Source organism: Poecile atricapillus, chromosome 32 (genome assembly GCF_030490865.1).
Source record: "Poecile atricapillus isolate bPoeAtr1 chromosome 32, bPoeAtr1.hap1, whole genome shotgun sequence".
In the NCBI taxonomy this organism is placed as follows: Eukaryota; Metazoa; Chordata; class Aves; order Passeriformes; family Paridae; genus Poecile; species Poecile atricapillus.
The window spans coordinates 207,595-228,180 of record NC_081280.1 but is presented as its reverse complement, the minus strand read 5'-3'; the positions used below and the strand labels follow the sequence as shown (position 1 = coordinate 228,180).

Sequence of the window (20,586 nt, the reverse complement as noted above, 5' to 3'; positions counted from 1 at the left end):
GGGGTCCCAGTGCGTCCCAGTTTGTCCCAGTATAACCCAGCGGCTCCCAGTTCCCGTCCTGGTGGGTCCCAGTTTGTCCCAGTAGAACCCAGCGGCTCCCAGTCGGGCTCCAGGGGGATTCCGGTCTGTCCTAACACGGTCCAGCGGCTCCCAGTTCGCTCCCAGTCCGTCCCAGTTCGCTCCCAGTTCGTCCCAGTTCCTCCCGGCCTCCAACACGGCGCCTCCGCGTTGCCCAGCAACGCCTGACCCCGCCCCCATCCCAGCTGCCAATCAAGCGCCTCGCCCAATCACAGCGCGAGGCAGCGCCCCCTCCGCAGGGGCGGGCTCGAGCTGACAGGCAGCTCCCTGCACCAATGGGAAGAGCCGGGGGGCGGGCCCTGCGGCAGCGCCGGCCAATCAGCGCCGCGGAAACCCTGCAGGAGCGGGGCGGGCGGCCCCGTACGGCCCCTCAGAGCCGGGGCGGCGGCGGCGGCGGCGAAGATGGCGGCGGCGGACGGCGACGATTCGCTTTACCCCATCGCGGTGCTCATCGACGAGCTCCGCAACGAGGACGTGCAGGTACGGCTGCCGCCGCCTCGCCGCGACACCCCCGGGCCTCCCCGCGCTCCTCGGGGGCCTTCCGCGCTCCTCGGGGCCCGGCCCGCTCGCCGCGGCCGCGCTGCTGATGGCCGCCATGAGACGGCCGCGCTGATTGGCTGAGGCGGCCCGGTCCCCTCAGGCGCGGGCGAATGGGAGGCGGCGTTACATGTGTGGGGCAGCGCTGGTCCCCTTTGGGGGGGGGGAGATTGCGGTGAAAGGCGCGCTCTGATTGGCTGGCGGCTCGGTTTGGTTTTGTTAGGCGCGTTCTGATTGGTCCGCAGCGTTCGAGGGGGGGGAATCCACCCCGCTCTCCGCAGCGCCCCCTAGCGGCGGGGCAGCGCCGGCTTCGCCCCGCCCCCTTCGCGGCTCCAGCCAATGGCAGCGCGAGGCCGAGTCAGCGCCGCTCCCCATTGGCTGCCGGCGGCGTGGGCGTGGCTTCTCCCAGCCAATCGGAGCGCTTCTCTCTGCCGCGGTGCCGTGAGACGCCGCCGTTGATTGGCTGCGTCGCGCCGGGGGGGCGGGGTTTGCCTTTAAAAAGGGCAATTCCCGGTTTTGTTCTTTTTTCCCCCAAATTTTCCTCAAGTTTTTCCCATTTTTTTTTCCCCCCCATCCCAGTTGCGGCTCAACAGCATCAAGAAGCTCTCGACCATCGCGCTGGCGCTGGGCGTGGAGCGAACCCGCAGCGAGCTCCTCCCTTTCCTCACCGGTACCCGGAGGGCTCCCAAAATTCGGGGAAATCTCCCCAAAATCTGGGGTGGGGGGAGGGGAGGGTGAGGAAACCCAGGGAGGTCCCGAAATCGCTCCCAAAAACGGCCCCAAATCTCCCCTGTGGGGTGGAGTGGGCGGGGCTTGGGGCGGTGGGTGGGGTTTGGGGCGGTGGGCGGGGCTTGGGGGATGATTGACAGGTGTGGGGGGGGACAGGTGAGTGACAGGTGTGTCACCTGTGATGTCACAGACACCATTTACGATGAGGACGAGGTGCTGCTGGCGCTGGCCGAGCAGCTCGGCACCTTCACCGCCCTCGTGGGAGGGCCCGAGTTCGTGCACTGCCTGCTGGTAGGAGCCCCGAAAACGCACCTGGGGGGGCAAAAACACACCTGGGGGGGCAAAAACACACCTGGGGAGCCCTAAAATACACCTGGGGACCCCAAAATACACCTGGGAGGGCAAAAACACACCTGAGGAGGGCAAAAACACACCTGGGGAGCCCTGAAACACACCTGGGGACCCCAAAACACACCTGGGGGGGCAAAAACACACCTGGGGACCCCTGAAATACACCTGGGGACCCCAAAATACACCTGGGAGGGCAAAAAACACACCTGGGAGGGCAAAAAATACACCTGGGGACCCTGAAAACACACCTGGGGACCCTGAAATACACCTGGGGACCCCGGAAACACACCTGGGGGGGCAAAAACACACCTGGGGAGCCCTGAAATACACCTGGGGGGGCAAAAACACACCTGGGGAGCCCTAAAATACACCTGGGGGGGCAAAAAACACACCTGGGGAGCCCTAAAATACACCTGGAGGGGATAAAACACACCTGGGGAGCCCTAAAATACACCTGGGGGGGCAAAAAACACACCTGGGGAGCCCTAAAATACACCTGGGGAGCCCAAAAATACACCTGGGAGGGCAAAAAACACACCTGGGAACCCCAAAAATACACCTGGGGGGGCAAAAACACACCTGGGGAGCCCTGAAATACACCTGGGAGCCCCAAAAATACACCTGGGGAGCCCTAAAATACACCTGGGGACCCCTAAATACACCTGGGGGGGCAAAAACACACCTGGGGGGGCAAAAACACACCTGGGGACCCCGAAAACACACCTGGGGACCCGAAAATACACCTGGGAGTGCAAAAAATACACCTGGGGACCCTGAAAACACACCTGGGAGGGCAAAAAACACACCTGGGGGGGCAAAAACACACCTGGGGAGCCCTAAAATACACCTGGGGAGCCCTAAAATACACCTGGGGGGGCAAAAACACACCTGGGGAGGCCTAAAATACACCTGGAGGGGATAAAACACACCTGGGGGGGCAAAAACACACCTGGGGACCCTGAGAACACACCTGGGGACCCCAAAATACACCTGGGGGGGCAAAAACACACCTGGGGAGCCCTGAAATACACCTGGGGAGCCCTAAAATACACCTGGGGACCCCAAAAATACACCTGGGGAGGGGAAAAATACACCTGGGGAACCCCAAAATACACCTGGGGGACACAAAATACACCTGGGGGGTCCCGAAAACACACCTGGGGAGGGGAAAATACACCTGGAGAACCCCAAAATACACCTGGGGAACCCCAAAATACACCTGGGGAGGGGAAATACACCTGGAGAACCCCAAAATACACCTGGGGTGTCCCAAAAATACACCTGGGGGGACACAAAATACACCTGGGGGGAGGGAAAGACACACCTGGGGAGTCCCCCTGTCCACCCTGTGTGTCCGTGTGTCCACCCCCTGTCCGTGTGTCCATCTCACGTCCGTGTGTCCATCTCACGTCCGTGTGTCTGTGTGTCCATCCTGTGTGTCCATCCTGTGTGTCCGTGTGTCCATCCCTGTGTCCGTGTGTCCATCCTCGTGTCCATGTCCATGTGTCCATCCCTGTGTCCCTGTGTCCTTCTCATGTCCGTGTGTCCATCCCCTGTGTCCGTGTGTCCATCCATGTGTCCGTGTGTCCATCTCATGTCCGTGTGTCCACACCGTGTCCATCTGTCCGGCAGCCGCCCCTGGAGAGCCTGGCCACGGTGGAGGAGACGGTTGTGCGGGACAAGGCGGTGGAGTCTCTGTGTGTCCATCCCCTGTGTGTCCATCCCTGTGTCCATCCCTGTGTCCATCTCTGTGTCCATCCCCTGTCCGTGTGTCCATCCTGTGTCCATCCCTGTGTGTCCATGTGTCCATGTCTGTGTATCCACACCCTGTCCGTGTGTCCATCTCATGTCCATCTGTCCGGCAGCCGCCCCTGGAGAGCCTGGCCACGGTGGAGGAGACGGTTGTGCGGGACAAGGCGGTGGAGTCCCTGTGTCCATCCCTGTCCGTGTGTCCATCCCTGTGTCCATCCCTGTGTGTCCATGTGTCCATCTCATGTCCATCTGTCCGGCAGCCGCCCCTGGAGAGCCTGGCCACGGTGGAGGAGACGGTTGTGCGGGACAAGGCGGTGGAGTCCCTGTGTCCATCCCATGTCCGTGTGTCCATCTCTGTGTCCATCCCTGTGTGTCCATGTGTCCATCCCTGTGTCCATGTGTCCATCCCATGTCCGTGTGTCCACACCGTGTCCATCTGTCCGGCAGCCCCCCCTGGAGAGCCTGGCCACGGTGGAGGAGACGGTTGTGCGGGACAAGGCGGTGGAGTCTCTCCGGGCCGTGTCCCACGAGCACTCCCCGCCGGACCTGGAGGGTCACTTCGTGCCGCTGGTCAAGCGCCTGGCGGGCGGCGATTGGTTCACGTCCCGGACCTCGGCCTGCGGCCTCTTCAGCGTCTGCTACCCACGAGTGTCCAGCCCGGTCAAGGCTGAGCTGCGCCAGTGAGTGACCGACTGACCACGAGGGGGGTGGGGTCATTGAACTGTCCTTGGGGTCACTGGGCTGGGTGTGGGGTCACTGACCCATCCCTGGGGTCACTGAATTGGGTCTGGGGTCACTGGGCTGGGTCTGGGGTCACTGACCCATCCCTGGGGTCACTGCTACCCACGAGTGTCCAGTCCGGTCAAGGCTGAGCTGCGCCAGTGAGTGACCGACTGACCACGAGGGGGGTGGGGTCATTGAACTGGGTCTGGGGTCACTGGGCTGGGTCTGGGGTCACTGAACTGTCCTTGGGGTCATTGAACTGTCCTTGGGGTCACTGAATTGGGTCTGGGGTCACTGACCCATCCCTGGGGTCACTGAGCTGGGTGTGGGGTCACTGACCAATCCCTGGGGTCACTGAATTGGGTCTGGGGTCACTGACCCATCCCTGGGGTCATTGAATTGGGTCTGGGGTCACTGACCCATCCCTGGGGTCACTGAATGGGGTCTGGGGTCACTGGGCTGGGTCTGGGGTCACTGAATTGGGTCTGGGGTCACTGAATTGGGTCTGGGGTCACTGACCCATCCCTGGGGTCACTGACCAATCCCTGGGGTCATTGAATTGGGTCTGGGGTCACTGACCCATCCCTGGGGTCACTGGGATGGGTCTGGGGTCACTGACCCATCCCTGGGGTCACTGAATTGGGTCTGGGGTCACTGACCAATCCCTGGGGTCACTGAACTGTCCCTGGGGTCATTGAATTGGGTCTGGGGTCACTGAACTGACCACAGGGTCACCAACCTGTCCCAGTAGTGCCCAGGTAACCCCAGGTGACCCCAGGTGACCCCAGGTGTCCCCAGGTGACCCCCAGGTGACCCCCAGGTGACCCCAGGCCACCCCAGTTGCCCCCAGGTGATCCCCAGGCCACCCCAGTTGCCCCCAGGTGCCCCAGGTGAGCCCGGGTGCCCCCAGGCCACCCCAGTTGCCCCCAGTTGCCCTCAGGCCACCCCAGGTGACCCCAGGCCACCCCAGGTGTCCCCAGGTGAGCCCCAGCTGCCCCCAGGTGCCCCCAGGCCACCCCAGGTGTCCCCAGTTGCCCCCAGGTGCCCCCAGGCCACCCCAGGTGAGCCCCAGGTGACCCCAGGCCACCCCAGCTGCCCCCAGGTGATCCCCAGGCCACCCCAGGTGTCCCCCAGTTGCCCCCAGCTGCCCCCAGTTGCCCCCAGGCCACCCCAGGTGTCCCCAGGTGACCCCCAGGTGACCCCAGGTGACCCCAGGCCACCCCAGTTGCCCCCAGTTGCCCTCAGGCCACCCCAGGTGACCCCAGGCCACCCCAGGTGTCCCCAGGTGAGCCCCAGCTGCCCCCAGGTGCCCCCAGGCCACCCCAGGTGACCCCCAGTTGACTCCAGGCCACCCCAGTTGCCCCCAGGTGCCCCCAGGCCACCCCAGGTGTCCCCAGTTGCCCCCAGGTGCCCCCAGGCCACCCCAGGTGAGCCCCAGTTGACTCCAGGCCACCCCAGTTGCCCCCAGGTGCCCCCAGGCCACCCCAGGTGTCCCCAGTTGCCCCCAGGTGCCCCCAGGCCACCCCAGGTGAGCCCCAGTTGCCCCCAGGTGACCCCAGGCCACCCCAGCTGCCCCCAGGTGATCCCCAGGCCACCCCAGGTGTCCCCAGTTGCCCCCAGTTGCCCCCAGGCCACCCCAGGTGTCCCCAGGTGACCCCCAGGTGACTCCAGGCCACCCCAGGTGCCCCCAGGCCACCCCAGGTGTCCCCAGTTGCCCCCAGGTGCCCCAGGTGACCCCAGGTGTGCCCGCAGGTACTTCCGGAACCTGTGCTCGGACGACACGCCCATGGTGCGGCGCGCGGCCGCCTCCAAGCTGGGCGAGTTCGCCAAGGTGCTGGAGCTGGAGCACGTCAAGAGCGAGATCATCCCCATGTTCTCCAACCTGGCCTCGGACGAGCAGGTACGGCACACCTGGGCACACCTGGGCACACCTGGGCACACCTGGGCACACCTGGGGGGCGTAAAAACACACCTGGGCACACCTGGGGGGAGCTGGAGCACGTCAAGAGCGAGATCATCCCCATGTTCTCCAACCTGGCCTCGGACGAGCAGGTACGGCACACCTGGGCACACCTGGGCACACCTGGGCACACCTGGGGGGCTCCTGGGCACACCTGGGGGGCGTAAAAACACACCTGGGCACACCTGGGCACACCTGGGCACACCTGGGCACACCTGGGGGGCGTAAAAACACACCTGGGCACACCTGGGGGGAGCTGGAGCACGTCAAGAGCGAGATCATCCCCATGTTCTCCAACCTGGCCTCGGACGAGCAGGTACGGCACACCTGGGCACACCTGGGCACACCTGGGGGGCTCCTGGGCACACCTGGGCACACCTGGGCACACCTGGGCACACCTGGGGGGAGCTGGAGCACGTCAAGAGCGAGATCATCCCCATGTTCTCCAACCTGGCCTCGGACGAGCAGGTACGGCACACCTGGGCACACCTGGGCACACCTGGGCACACCTGGGGGGCATAAAAACACACCTGGGCACACCTGGGCACACCTGGGGGGCATAAAAACACACCTGGGGATTCCTGGGTACACCTGGGGGCTCCTGGCAGTTCTCTGGTGACACCTGGGGGTTACCTGAGCTCACCTGAGCTCACCTGTGCTCACCTGCAGGACTCGGTGCGGCTGCTGGCGGTGGAGGCCGGCACTGGGGGGGTTACATGGTGACACCTGGGGGTTATCTGGGGGTTACCTGTGCACACCTGGGGGTTACCTGTTCTCACCTGTGCTCACCTGAGCTCACCTGTGCTCACCTGTGCTCACCTGCAGGACTCGGTGCGGCTGCTGGCGGTGGAGGCCGGCACTGGGGGGTTACATGGGGGTTATCTGGGGGTTACCTGGTGACACCTGGGGGTTACCTGTTCTCACCTGTGCTCACTTGAGCTCACCTGTGCTCACCTGCAGGACTCGGTGCAGCTGCTGGCGGTGGAGGCCAGCACTGGGGGGTTACATGGGGGTTACATAATGACACCTGGGGGTTACCTGGGGACACTTGGGGGTTACCTGGAGCTCACCTGTGCTCACCTGTGCTCACCTGTGCTCACCTGCAGGACTCGGTGCGGCTGCTGGCGGTGGAGGCCAGCGCTGGGGGGTTACATGGTGACACCTGGGGGTTACCTGGGGGTTACCTGTGCACACTTGGGGGTTACCTGGAGCTCACCTGTTCTCACCTGAGCTCACCTGTGCTCACCTGCAGGACTCGGTGCGGCTGCTGGCGGTGGAGGCCGGCACTGGGGGGGTTACATGGTGACACCTGGGGGTTACATGGTGACATTTGGGGGTTACCTGGAGCTCACCTGTTCTCACCTGAGCTCACCTGTGCTCACCTGAGCTCACCTGTGCTCACCTGCAGGACTCGGTGCGGCTGCTGGCGGTGGAGGCGTGCGTGAGCATCGCGCAGCTGCTGCCGCAGGAGGAGCTGGAGGGGCTGGTGATGCCCACCCTGCGCCAGGCCGCCGAGGACAAGTCCTGGCGCGTCCGATACATGGTGGCCGACAAGTTCACCGAGGTGGGGACACACCTGGGCACACCTGGGCACACCTGGATACACCTGGGGTACACCCAGACACACCTGAGATACACCTGGATACACCTGGATACACCTGGGATACACCCAGACACACCCAGACACACCTGGGGACACACCTGGGACACACCTGGGCACACCTGGAGGGGCTGGTGATGCCCACCCTGCGCCAGGCCGCCGAGGACAAGTCCTGGCGCGTCCGATACATGGTGGCCGACAAGTTCACCGAGGTGGGGACACACCTGGGCACACCTGGGCACACCTGGGGACACCTGGGGTACACCTGGGTACATCTGAGATACACCTGGATACACCTGAGATACACCTGGGTACACCTGGACACACCTGTGCACACCTGGAGGGGCTGGTGATGCCCACCCTGCGCCAGGCCGCCGAGGACAAGTCCTGGCGCGTCCGCTACATGGTGGCCGACAAGTTCACCGAGGTGGGGACACACCTGGGCACACCTGGGGTACACCTGGATACACCTGGGGACACCTGGGGTACACCTGGAGTACACCTGGATACACCTGAGATACACCTGGATACACCTGGGTACACCTGGGATACACCTGGATACACCTGGGGACACCTGGGCACACCTGGATACACCTGGGGACACCTGGGCACACCTGGATACACCTGGGCGCACCTGGATACACCTGGGGTACACCTGGATACACCTGGGGTACACCCAGAGACACGCAGACACACACAGACACACCTGGGGTACACGTGGGGACACCTGGGATACACCCAGACACACACAGACACACCTGTACACACCTGTACACACACACAGACACACCTGTACACACCTGTACACACACACAGACACACCTGTATACACCTGTATCCACCTGTCCACACCTGTACTCACCTGTACACACCTGTACATACACAGGTACACTTGTACACACCTGTACACACACACAGACACACCTGAGCTCACCTGTACACACCTGTACACACCTGTACACACCTGTACACACTCACAGACACTTATACACACCTGTCCACACCTGGGGACACCTGTACACACCTGTAACACACCTGTAACACACCTGTACACACCTGTAACACACCTGTACTCACCTGTCCCCGCAGCTCCAGCGCGCCGTGGGCCCCGAGATCACCAAGACCGACCTGGTGGTGCACACCTGTACATACACAGACACACCTGTACACACCTGTACACACCTGTAACACACCTGTACACACCTGTACACACCTGAGCTCACCTGTACACACCTGTACACACCTGTACACACACAGACACACCTGTACACACCTGTAACACACCTGTACACACCTGTACACACCTGTAACACACCTGTACTCACCTGTCCACACCTGTACTCACCTGTCCCCGCAGCTCCAGCGCGCCGTGGGCCCCGAGATCACCAAGACCGACCTGGTGGTGCACACCTGTACACACACAGACACACCTGTACACACCTGTACACACACAGACACATCTGTAGACACCTGTACACACCTGTGCACACCTGGGGACACCTGTACACACCTGTAACACACCTGTAGACACCTGTAACACACCTGTCCACACCTGTCCCCGCAGCTGCAGCGCGCCGTGGGCCCCGAGATCACCAAGACCGACCTGGTGGTGCACACCTGTACACACACACCTGTACATACACAGACACAGCTGTACACGCCTGTACACACCTGTCCACACCTGTACACACCTGTAACACACCTGTACACACCTGAGCTCACCTGTACTCACCTGTCCCCGCAGCTGCAGCGCGCCGTGGGCCCCGAGATCACCAAGACCGACCTGGTGGTGCACACCTGTACACACACCTGTACACACCTGTACACACCTGTACACACCTGAGCTCACCTGTCCACACCTGTCCCCGCAGCTCCAGCGCGCCGTGGGCCCCGAGATCACCAAGACCGACCTGGTGGGGGCGTTCCAGAGCCTGATGAAGGACTGCGAGGCCGAGGTCCGGGCGGCCGCGTCACACAAGGTCAAAGGTCAGCGGCCACCCCCGGGACAGGTGTCACCGACCTGGGACAGGTGTCACCGACCTGGGACAGGTGTCACCAATCCAGGACAGGTGTCACCACCCCCGGGACAGGTGTCACCAGCCCAACCTCGGTGTCACCGACCTGGGACAGATGTCACCAACCTGACCCAGGTGTCACCACCCCCGGGACAGGTGTCACCAGCCCAGGACAGGTGTCACCGACCTGGGACAGGTGTCACCGACCTGGGACAGGTGTCACCAACCCGGGACAGGTGTCACCAACCTGGCCTTGGTGTCACCAGCCCAACCTCGGTGTCACCGACCCGGGACAGGTGTCACCAACCTGATCCAGGTGTCACCGACCTGGGACAGGTGTCACCAGCCCAGGACAGGTGTCACCGACCTGGGACAGGTGTCACCAACCCAGGACAGGTGTCACCAACCTGGGACAGGTGTCACCGACCTGGGACAGGTGTCACCAACCCAGGACGGGTGTCACCGACCCGGGACAGGTGTCACTGACCCCAGGACAGGTGTCACCAATCCAGGATAGGTGTCACCAACCTGGGACAGGTGTCACCGACCTGGGACAGGTGTCACCAGCCCAGGACAGGTGTCACCAACCCAACTTTAGTGTCACTGACCCAACCTTGATGTCACCGATCCAACCTTGGTGGCCAAAATCCAACCTTGGTGGCCCAAACCTGATCCAGGGGTCACCGACCTGGTCCAGGTGTTCCCCACCCCCATTTTGGGGTCCCCACCCTCAATTTCGGGTTCCCTGTTCCAGTTTTGGGGTTCCTTGTCCCAATTTTGGGTTTTCTGTCCCCATTTTGGGGTCCCTGTCCCAATTTTGGGTTTTCTGCCATAATTTCGGGTTCCCCACCCCAAATTTTGGGTTTTCTGCCCCAATTTTGGGTTTTCTGCCCCAATTTTGGGTCCCAGCCCCAATTTCGGGTTCCCTCTTCCAAATTTTGGGTTCTTCGTTCCAATTTTGGGTTTTCTGTCCCAATTTTGGGTTCTTTGTCCCAATTTTGGGTTTTCTGTCCCCATTTCGGGTTCCCTGTTCCAAATTTTGGGTTCTTTGTTCAAATTTTGGGTTTTCTGTCCCAATTTTGGGTTTTCTGCCCCAATTTTGGGTTTTCTGCCCCAATTTTGGGTTTTCTGCCCCAATTTTGAGTTCTTTGTTCCAATTTTGGGTTTTCTGTCCCCATTTTGTGTTCCCTGTCCCCGTTTTGGGTTTTCTGCCCCAATTTTGGGTTTTCTGCCCCAATTTTGGGTTCTTTGTCCCAATTTTGGGTTCTTTGTCCCGATTTTGGGTTTTCTGTCCCCGTTTTGGGGTCCCCGTGTGTCCCCAGAGTTCTGCGAGAATCTCTCCCCCGACTGCCGGGAGGCCGTGATCATGGGCCAGATCCTGCCCTGCATCAAGGTGAGCACACCTGGGACACCTGGGCACACCTGGGGACACCTGGGGACACACCTGGGCACACCTGGGCACAGCTGGGCACACCTGGGGACAGCTGGGGACACCTGGGCACACCTGGGACACCTGGGGACACCTGGGGACAGCTGGGGACACCTGGGGACACAACTGGGGACACACCTGAGCACACCTGGGGACACCTGGGGACAGCTGGGGACAACCTGGGCACACCTGGGGACAGCTGGGGACACCGGGGGACACACCTGAGCACACCTGGGGACAGCTGGGGACACCTGGGGACACCTGGGGACAGCTGGGGACACACCTGAGGACACCTGGGGACAGCTGGGGACACACCTGGGGACAGTTGGGGGTACCTGGGGACACCTGAGCACACCTGGGGACAGCTGGGGGTACCTGGGGGGGGCTGGGGACACACCTGGGGACACCTGCGGGGGGGAGAAAAACACATCTGGGGACACTTGGGGACACCTGGGCACACCTGGGGGACATCTGGGCACACCTGGGGACAGCTGGGGACACCTGGGGGACACCTGGGGACATCTGGGACACCTTTGGTGTCCCTCACCTGTCTCACCTGTCTCACCTGTCCCACCTGCAGGAGCTGGTGTCCGATGCCAACCAACACGTGAAGTCAGCGCTGGCCTCGGTGATCATGGGACTGTCCCCGATCCTGGGCAAGGACAACACGGTGGAACACCTGCTGCCCCTGTTCCTGGCACAGCTCAAGGACGAGGTGACGCACCTGGGGACACACCTGAGCACACCTGGGGACACCTGGATACACCTGGATACACCCACAGTACACCTGGATACACCCACAGTACACCTGGATACACCCACAGTACATGGGGGTACACAACACCTGCTGCCCCTGTTCCTGGCACAGCTCAAGGACGAGGTGACACACCTGGGGACACACCTGAGCACACCTGGATACACCTGGGGACACCTGGATACACCCACAGTACACCTGGGGTACATGGGGATACACAACACCTGCTGCCCCTGTTCCTGGCACAGCTCAAGGACGAGGTGACGCACCTGGGGACACCTGGGGACACACCTGAGCACACCTGGGGACACCTGGATACACCCACAGTACACCTGGATACACCCACAGTACATGGGGGTACACAACACCTGCTGCCCCTGTTCCTGGCACAGCTCAAGGACGAGGTGACACACCTGGGGACACACCTGAGCACACCTGGGAACACACCTGAGCACACCTGGATACACCTGGATACACCCACAGTACACCTGGATACACCCACAGTACACCTGGATACACCCACAGTACACCTGGATACACCTGGGGTACACCTGGGGTACATGGGGATACACAACACCTGCTGCCCCTGTTCCTGGCACAGCTCAAGGACGAGGTGACACACCTGGGGACACACCTGGGGACACCTGGGAACACCTGGATACACCTGGATACACCCACAGTACACCTGGATACACCCACAGTACACCTGGATACACCCACAGTACATGGGGGTACACAACACCTGCTGCCCCTGTTCCTGGCACAGCTCAAGGACGAGGTGACGCACCTGGGGACACACCTGGGGACACCTGGGCACACCTGGATACACCTGGGAACACCCACAGTACACCTGGATACACCTACAGTACACGTGGGGTACATGGGGATACACAACACCTGCTGCCTCTGTTCCTGGCACAGCTCAAGGACGAGGTGACACACCTGGGGACACCTGGGGACACACCTGGACACACCTGAGCACACCTGGGAACACCTACAGTACACCTGGATACACCTGGGGTACACCTGGGGTACACCTGGATACACCCACAGTACACCTGGGGTACATGGGATACACAACACCTGCTGCCCCTGTTCCTGGCACAGCTCAAGGACGAGGTGACACACCTGGAACACACCTGGGGACACCTGGGGACACACGTGGGGACACCTGGGAACACCTGGATACACCTGGGGACACCTGGGAACACCTGGGGACATACCTGGACACACCTGGATACACCTGGGGACACACCTGGGGACACCTGGGGACACACCTGGGGACACACCTGAGCACACCTGGGCACACCCAGAGCACACCTGGGGACACACCTGGGGACACACCTGCTATAGCTGGGGACATCTGGGGAGCCACCACCCACTGACACCTGCTCCCAGTCCCTCCCAGTCCATCCCAGTTCCCCTCAATCAACTCCCAGTGTGTCTCCTGCTCCCCTTAGTGGCAGCTTTGGGAACTGCAGCCTCCTCCAGCTCCCTCCCAGGGCTTTCCACTCCCTCCCAGTTTGTCCCAGTTTGTCCCAGTTTGTCCCAACCCTCTCCCAGTCCCTCCCAGTAACTCCCAGTTCCCCCCAGTGCCCTGAGGTGCGGCTGAACATCATCTCCAACCTGGACCAGTTCCCTCCCAGTCCCTCCCAGTCCATCCCAGTCCCTCCCAATCCCTCCCAGTTCATCCCAGTCCCCTCCCCGTCCCTCCCAATTCCCTCCCAGTCCCTCCCAATTCCCTCCCAGTTTATCCCAGTCCATCCCAGTCCCCTTCAATGAACTCCCAGTGTCTCCCATGCTCCCCTTAGTGGCAGCTTTGGGAACTGCAGCTTGTTCCCAGTGCCTCCCAGTGCTTTCCACTCCCTCCCAGTTTGTCCCAGTTTGTCCCAACCCTTTCCCAGTCCCTCCCAGTAACTCCCAGTCCCTCCCAGTGCCCCGAGGTGCGGCTGAACATCATCTCCAACCTGGAGCAGTTCCTTTCCAGTCCCTCCCAGTCCCTCCCAGTGCCTCCCAGTCCCTCCCAATCCCTCCCAGTCCCTCCCAATCCCTCCCAGTTCATCCCAGTCCTCTCCCAGTCCCTCCCAATCCCCTCCCAGTCCCTCCCAGTCCATCCCAGTTTATCCCAGTCCCTCCCAGTCCCCTTCAATCGATTCCCAGTGTCTCTCCTGCTCCCCTTAGTGGCAGCTTTGGGAACTGCAACCTCCTCCAGCTCCCTCCCAGTGCTTTCCACTCCCTCCCAGTCCGCTCCCAGTTTGTCCCAGTTTGTCCCAACCCTCTCCCAGTTCCCTCCCAGTCCCTCCCAGTAACCCCCAGTCCCTCCCAGTGCCCCGAGGTGCGGCTGAACATCATCTCCAACCTGGACCAGTTCCCTCCCAGTCCCTCCCACTCCCTCCCAGTCCATCCCAGTGCTTTCCACTGCCTCCCAGCTCCCTCCCAGTTTGTCCCAACCCTCTCCCAGTCCCTCCCAGTAACTCCCAGTCCCTCCCAGTGCCCCGAGGTGCGGCTGAACATCATCTCCAACCTGGACTGCGTGAACGAGGTGATCGGCATCCGGCAGCTCTCGCAGTCGCTGCTCCCGGCCATCGTGGAGCTGGCCGAGGACGCCAAGTGGCGCGTGAGACTCGCCATCATCGAGTACATGCCGCTGCTGGCCGGCCAGCTGGTGAGACTGGGACAAACTGGGAGGCACTGGGATAAACTGGGAGGCACTGGGATAAACTGGGAGGGACTGGGATAAACTGGGAGGGAGCTGGAGCCGTGTACGGGGCACTGGGAGGAAGCTGCAGTTCGCAAAGCTGCCACTAAGGGGAGCAGGAGAGACACTGGGAATTGATTGAGGGGAACTGGGATGGACTGGGATGAAATGGGAGGGACTGGGATGGACTGGGAGGCACTGGGAGGGAGCTGGGAGGGACTGGGATGTACTGGGATATACTGGGATGGGGCTGTGGCGCGTGAGACTCGCCATCATCGAGTACATGCCGCTGCTGGCCGGCCAGCTGGTGAGACTGGGACAAACTGGGATGGACTGGGAGCCACTGGGAGGGACTGGGATAAACTGGGAGGGACTGGGATAAACTGGGAGGGAGCTGGAGCCGTGTACGGGGCACTGGGAGGAGGTTGCAGTTCCCAAAGCTGCCACTAAGGGGAGCAGGGGAGACACTGGGAGTTCATTGAGGGGAACTGGGATGGACTGGGAGGGACTGGGAGGGACTGGGAGGGAGCTGGGATGCACTGGGATGGACTGGGATGGACTGGGATAAACTGGGAGGGAGCTGGAGCCATGTATGGGGCACTGGGATGGACTGAGAGGAGACTGGGATGAACTGGGAGGGACTGGGAGGGACTGGGAGGAGACTGGGATGAACTGGGAGGGACTGGGAGGGACTGGGAGAAGACTGGGAGGAGACTGGGATGGACTGGGAGGAGACTGGGATGGACTGGGCGGGGTTTATTCATACTGGTCCATACTGGTTTGTACTGGTTTCTGTTGGTTTAAACCAGTCTGTAGCAGTGTGGATCAGTTTGTACCGTACCGTACTGGTTTATACTGGTTCATACTGGTTTGTACTGGTTTGTGTTGGTCTTTGTCTGGCTGTGCTGGTCCTTACTGGTCTGTACTGGTCCTTACTGGTCTGTACTGGTCCTTACTGGTGTCTCCCCCCCCCCAGGGCGTGGAGTTCTTCGATGAGAAACTGAACTCGCTCTGCATGGCCTGGCTGGTGGATCACGGTACTGGGATGAACTGGGATGGACTGGGAGGGACTGGGATGAACTGGGAGGGACTGGGAGGGACTGGGAGGGGACTGGGAGGGAACTGGGAGGGACTGGGAGGGACTGGGAGGGACTGGGAGGGGACTGGGAGGGAACTGGGAGGGACTGGGAGGAACTGGGAGGAACTGGGAGGGACTGGGATGAACTGGGAGGGAACTGGGATGGACTGGGAGGGAACTGGGATGGACTGGGAGGAACTGGGAGGGACTGGGATGAACTGGGATGGACTGGGAGGGTTACTGTGTGGTGGTAGTGGGTAGTACCGGTCTATACTGGTTTATACTGGCCCATACTGGTTTATACTGGTGTATGCCAGTTTATACTGCTCTATACTGGTCAATACTGGTCAATACTGGTTTATACTGGTTTATACTGGTTTATACTGGTTTATGCCAGTCGACACTGGTCACCAGCCCATACTGGTTCATACTCATCCATACTGGTTTATACTGGGCTATACTGCTCTATACTGGTTTATGCTGGTCTATACTGGTTTATACTGGTTTATACTGGTGTATACTGGTCTATACTGGCTTATACTGGTCTGTACTGGTCTATACTGGTTTATACTGGTTTATACTGGTTTATATTGATTTATGCCAGTTGACACTGGTCACTGGCCCATACTGGTTCATACTGATCCATACTGGTTTATACTGGTTTATACTGGTCTATACTGTTCTGTACTGGTTTATACTGGTTTATACTGGTTTATACTGGTCTATATTGTTGTGTACTGGTTTATACTGGTATATAGCGGTCTGTACTGGTCTATACTGGTTTATACTGGTTTATACTGGTTTATACGGGTTTATACTGGTATATAGCGGTCTATACTGGTTTATACTGGTTTATACCGGTCTACAGTGCTCTGTACTGGTTTATACTGGTCTATACTGCTCTGTACTGGTTTATACTGGTATATAGCAGTCTGTACTGGTTTATACTGGTTTATACCGGTCTATAGTGCTCTGTACTGGTTTATACTGGTATATAGCGGTCTGTACTGGTTTATACTGGTTTATACTGGTATATAGCGGTCTGTACTGGTTTATACTGGTTTATACTGGTATATAGCGGTCTGTACTGGTTTATACTGGTTTATACCGGTCTATAGTGCTCTGTACTGGTTTATACTGGTATATAGCGATCTGTACTGGTCTATACTGGTTTATACTGGTATATAGCGGTTTGTACTGGTTTATACTGGTGTATACTGTTCTGTACTGGTTTATACTGGTATATAGCGGTCTGTACTGGTTTATACTGGTATATACCGGTCTATACTGCTCTGTACTGGTTTATACTGGTGTATACTGGTCTGTACTGGTTTATACTGGTATATACCGGTCTATACTGTTCTGTACTGGTTTATACTGGTATATAGCGGTCTGTACTGGTTTATACTGGTATATACCGGTCTATACTGCTCTGTACTGCTCTGTACTGGTTTATACTGGTTTATACCGGTCTATACTGCTCTGTACTGGTTTATACTGGTACATAGCGGTCTGTACTGGTTTATACTGGTTTATACTGGTTGACACTGGTCCTCCCCCGCAGTGTACGCCATCCGCGAGGCCGCCACCAGTAACCTGCGCAAACTGGTGGAGAGGTTCGGGCACACCTGGGCCCAGGGCACCATCGTGCCCAAGGTGCTCGCCATGGCCGCCGACCCCAACTACCTGCACCGCATGACCACGCTGTTCTGCATCAACGTGAGTACACCTGGACACACCTGGGGTACACCTGGGTACACCTGGGGACACCTGGGGTACACCTGGATACACCTGGGGACACCTGGGGACAGCTGGGGACACCTGGACACACCTGGGGACACCTGGGGACAGCTGGGGACACCTGGGGTACATCTGGACACACCTGGGGACACCTGGGGTACAGCTGGACACACCTGGGTACACCTGGACACACCTGGGGACACCTGGACACACCTGGAAACAGCTGTGTCACACCTGTGTCACCTGTCACACCTGTCACACCTGTGTCACCTGTACCTGTCACACCTGTGTCACACCTGTCCCATCACACCTGTGTCACACCTGTCACACCTGTCCATGTCACACCTGTCACACCTGTGTCACTTGTCTCACCTGTCCAGGTGTTGTCAGAGGTGTGCGGTCAGGAGGTCACCACCACCCAGATGTTGCTGTCACACCTGTGTCACACCTGTCACACCTGTCACACCTGTCACACCTGTACCTGTCTCACCAGGTGTTATCAGAGGTGTGCGGTCAGGAGGTCACCACCACGCAGATGTTGCTGTCACACCTGTGTCACACCTGTCACACCTGTCCATGTCACACCTGTCACACCTGTGTCACACCTGTACCTGTCTCACCTGTGCAGGTGTTGTCGGAGGTGTGCGGTCAGGAGGTCACCACCACGCAGATGTTGCTGTCACACCTGTGTCACACCTGTCACACCTGTCACACCTGTCACACCTGTGTCACACCTGTACCTGTCTCACCTGTCCAGGTGTTATCAGAGGTGTGCGGTCAGGAGGTCACCACCACGCAGATGTTGCTGTCACACCTGTGTCACACCTGTCACACCTGTCACATCACACCCATCACACCTGTCACACCTGTCCCTGTCTCACCTGTGCAGGTGTTGTCGGAGGTGTGCGGTCAGGAGGTCACCACCACGCAGATGTTGCTGTCACACCTGTGTCACACCTGTCACATCACACCTGTCACACCTGTCCATGTCACACCTGTCACACCTGTGTCACCTGTACCTGTCACACCTGTCTCACCTGTCTCACCTGTCTCACCTGTGCAGGTGTTATCGGAGGTGTGCGGTCAGGAGGTCACCACCACCCAGATGTTGCCCACCGTGCTGCGCATGGCTCTGGGGGGGTCACACCTGTGTCACACCTGTCACACCTGTCCCATCACACCCATCACACCCATCACACCTGTGTCACACCTGTACCTGTCTCACCTGTGCAGGTGTTGTCGGAGGTGTGCGGTCAGGAGGTCACCACCACGCAGATGTTGCCCACCGTGCTGCGCATGGCGGCCGACGCCGTGGCCAACGTTCGCTTCAACGTGGCCAAATCCCTGCAGCGCATCGGGCCCATCCTGGACAGCGGGTACTGGTTTATACTGGTTTATACTGGTTTATACTGGTTTGGACTGGTTTGGACTGGAAACGGGGCTGGGGATACTGGGGACACTGGTTTATACTGGTTTGTACTGGGAATGGGGCGTGGCCAAATCCCTGCAGCGCATCGGGCCCATCCTGGACAGCGGGTACTGGTTTATACTGGTTTATACTGGTTTAGACTGGTTTATACTGGTTTATACTGGTTTGGACTGGTTTGGACTGGAAACGGGGCTGGGGATACTGGGGACACTGGTTTATACTGGTTTGTACTGGGAATGGGGCGTGGCCAAATCCCTGCAGCGCATCGGGCCCATCCTGGACAGCGGGTACTGGTTTATACTGGTTTATACTGGTTTATACTGGTTTGGACTGGTTTGGACTGGAAACGGGGCTGGGGATACTGGGGACACTGGTTTATACTGGTTTATACTGGTTTATACTGGTTTGGACTGGAAACGGGGCTGGGGATACTGGGGACACTGGTTTATACTGGTTTGTACTGGGAATGGGGCGTGGCCAAATCCCTGCAGCGCATCGGGCCCATCCTGGACAGCGGGTACTGGTTTATACTGGTTTATACTGGTTTATACTGGTTTAGACTGGTTTATACTGGTTTGGACTGGTTTGGACTGGTTTGGACTGGAAACGGGGCTGGGGAGACTGGGGACACTGGTTTATACTGGTTTGTACTGGGAATGGGGCGTGGCCAAATCCCTGCAGCGCATCGGGCCCATCCTGGACAGCAGGTACTGGTTTATACTGGTTTATACTGGTTTATACTGGTTTGTACTGGTTTAGACTGGTTTATACTGGTCTGTACTGCTCCGTACTGGTCCATACTGGTCCATACTGGTCTCACCTGTCCGTTCTCACCTGTCCAGGACGCTGCAGACCGAGGTGAAGCCGGTGCTGGAGAAGCTGACGCAGGACCAGGACGTCGACGTCAAATATTTCGCACAGGAGGCGCTGACAGGTGAGGGACACCTGGGGACACACCTGGGGACACCTGGGGACACCCAAAACACACCTGGGGACACCTGGGGACACACCTGGGGACACCTGGGGACACCTGGGACACCTGGGGACACCTGGGGAACATCTGGGGACATCAAAAACACACCTGGGGACACCTGGGGACACCTGGGGACACCTGGGGACACCTGGGGACACACCTGGGGACACCTGGAACACACCTGGGGACACCTGGGGACAACTGGGGACACACCTGGGGACACCTGGGGACACCCAAAACACACCTGGGGACACCTGGGGACACCTGAGGACACCTGGGGACACCTGGGGAGCACTGGGGACACCTGGAACACACCTGGGGACACCAAAAACACACCTGGGGACACCTGGGGACAGCTGAGGACACCTGGAATACACCTGGGACACACCTGGGGACACCTGGGGGGTCCTGGGGACACCTGGGGACACCTGGGGACACCTAGAACACACCTAGAACAGTCTAGAACACACCTGGACACACCTGGGCACTGCTGGGGGGAGGGGCCAGCCCAGGTGAGCCCAGGTGAGGTCACGTGACCTCTCTCTCTCTCTCTCTCTCTCTCCCCTCCCCCACAGTGCTGGCGCTGGCCTGACCCCGCCCCCCCCCCCGGGGACCCCCCCCGCATGAACCCGGAGCTGTGACCGCCCCTCCCCCACCCCCTCCCCTCCCCCCTTCCCCTCCCCCCCTCCCCTCCCCCACCCTCTTTGCTCTCCGTTCATTAATTAATTAATTAACGAGGA

General features: G+C 59.8%; 1 protein-coding gene and 2 long non-coding RNA genes across 4 annotated transcripts; 1 reads left to right on the top strand and 2 right to left on the bottom strand.

Annotated features, from left to right (window-relative positions):
- Window positions 1–390: 390 nt before the first annotated feature.
- Window positions 391–20,458, top strand: PPP2R1A (protein phosphatase 2 scaffold subunit Aalpha). Its single transcript, XM_058860067.1, has 15 exons — window positions 391–558; window positions 1,195–1,285; window positions 1,535–1,635; window positions 3,895–4,127; window positions 5,923–6,070; window positions 7,539–7,694; window positions 9,602–9,716; window positions 11,068–11,138; window positions 11,755–11,889; window positions 14,420–14,593; window positions 15,603–15,663; window positions 17,269–17,423; window positions 18,678–18,820; window positions 19,716–19,807; window positions 20,422–20,458. Exons 1-15 carry the CDS (start codon window positions 481–483, stop codon window positions 20,436–20,438), a joined length of 1,770 nt encoding a protein of 589 aa, XP_058716050.1. The 5' UTR covers window positions 391–480; the 3' UTR covers window positions 20,439–20,458.
- On the bottom strand, window positions 6,078–6,598 carry LOC131590166 (uncharacterized). 2 transcript variants are annotated; one of them, XR_009280001.1, is made up of 3 exons: window positions 6,519–6,598; window positions 6,285–6,477; window positions 6,078–6,253 (listed from the first exon to the last, which is right to left on the bottom strand). It is a non-coding gene; the product is annotated as an uncharacterized LOC131590166 (long non-coding RNA). The 2 variants fall into 2 exon arrangements; XR_009280000.1 differs by having other exon boundaries at window positions 6,078–6,243.
- On the bottom strand, window positions 9,081–10,370 carry LOC131590168 (uncharacterized). Its single transcript, XR_009280003.1, has 3 exons — window positions 10,354–10,370; window positions 9,540–9,750; window positions 9,081–9,220 (listed from the first exon to the last, which is right to left on the bottom strand). It is a non-coding gene; the product is annotated as an uncharacterized LOC131590168 (long non-coding RNA).
- Window positions 20,459–20,586: the final 128 nt, after the last annotated feature.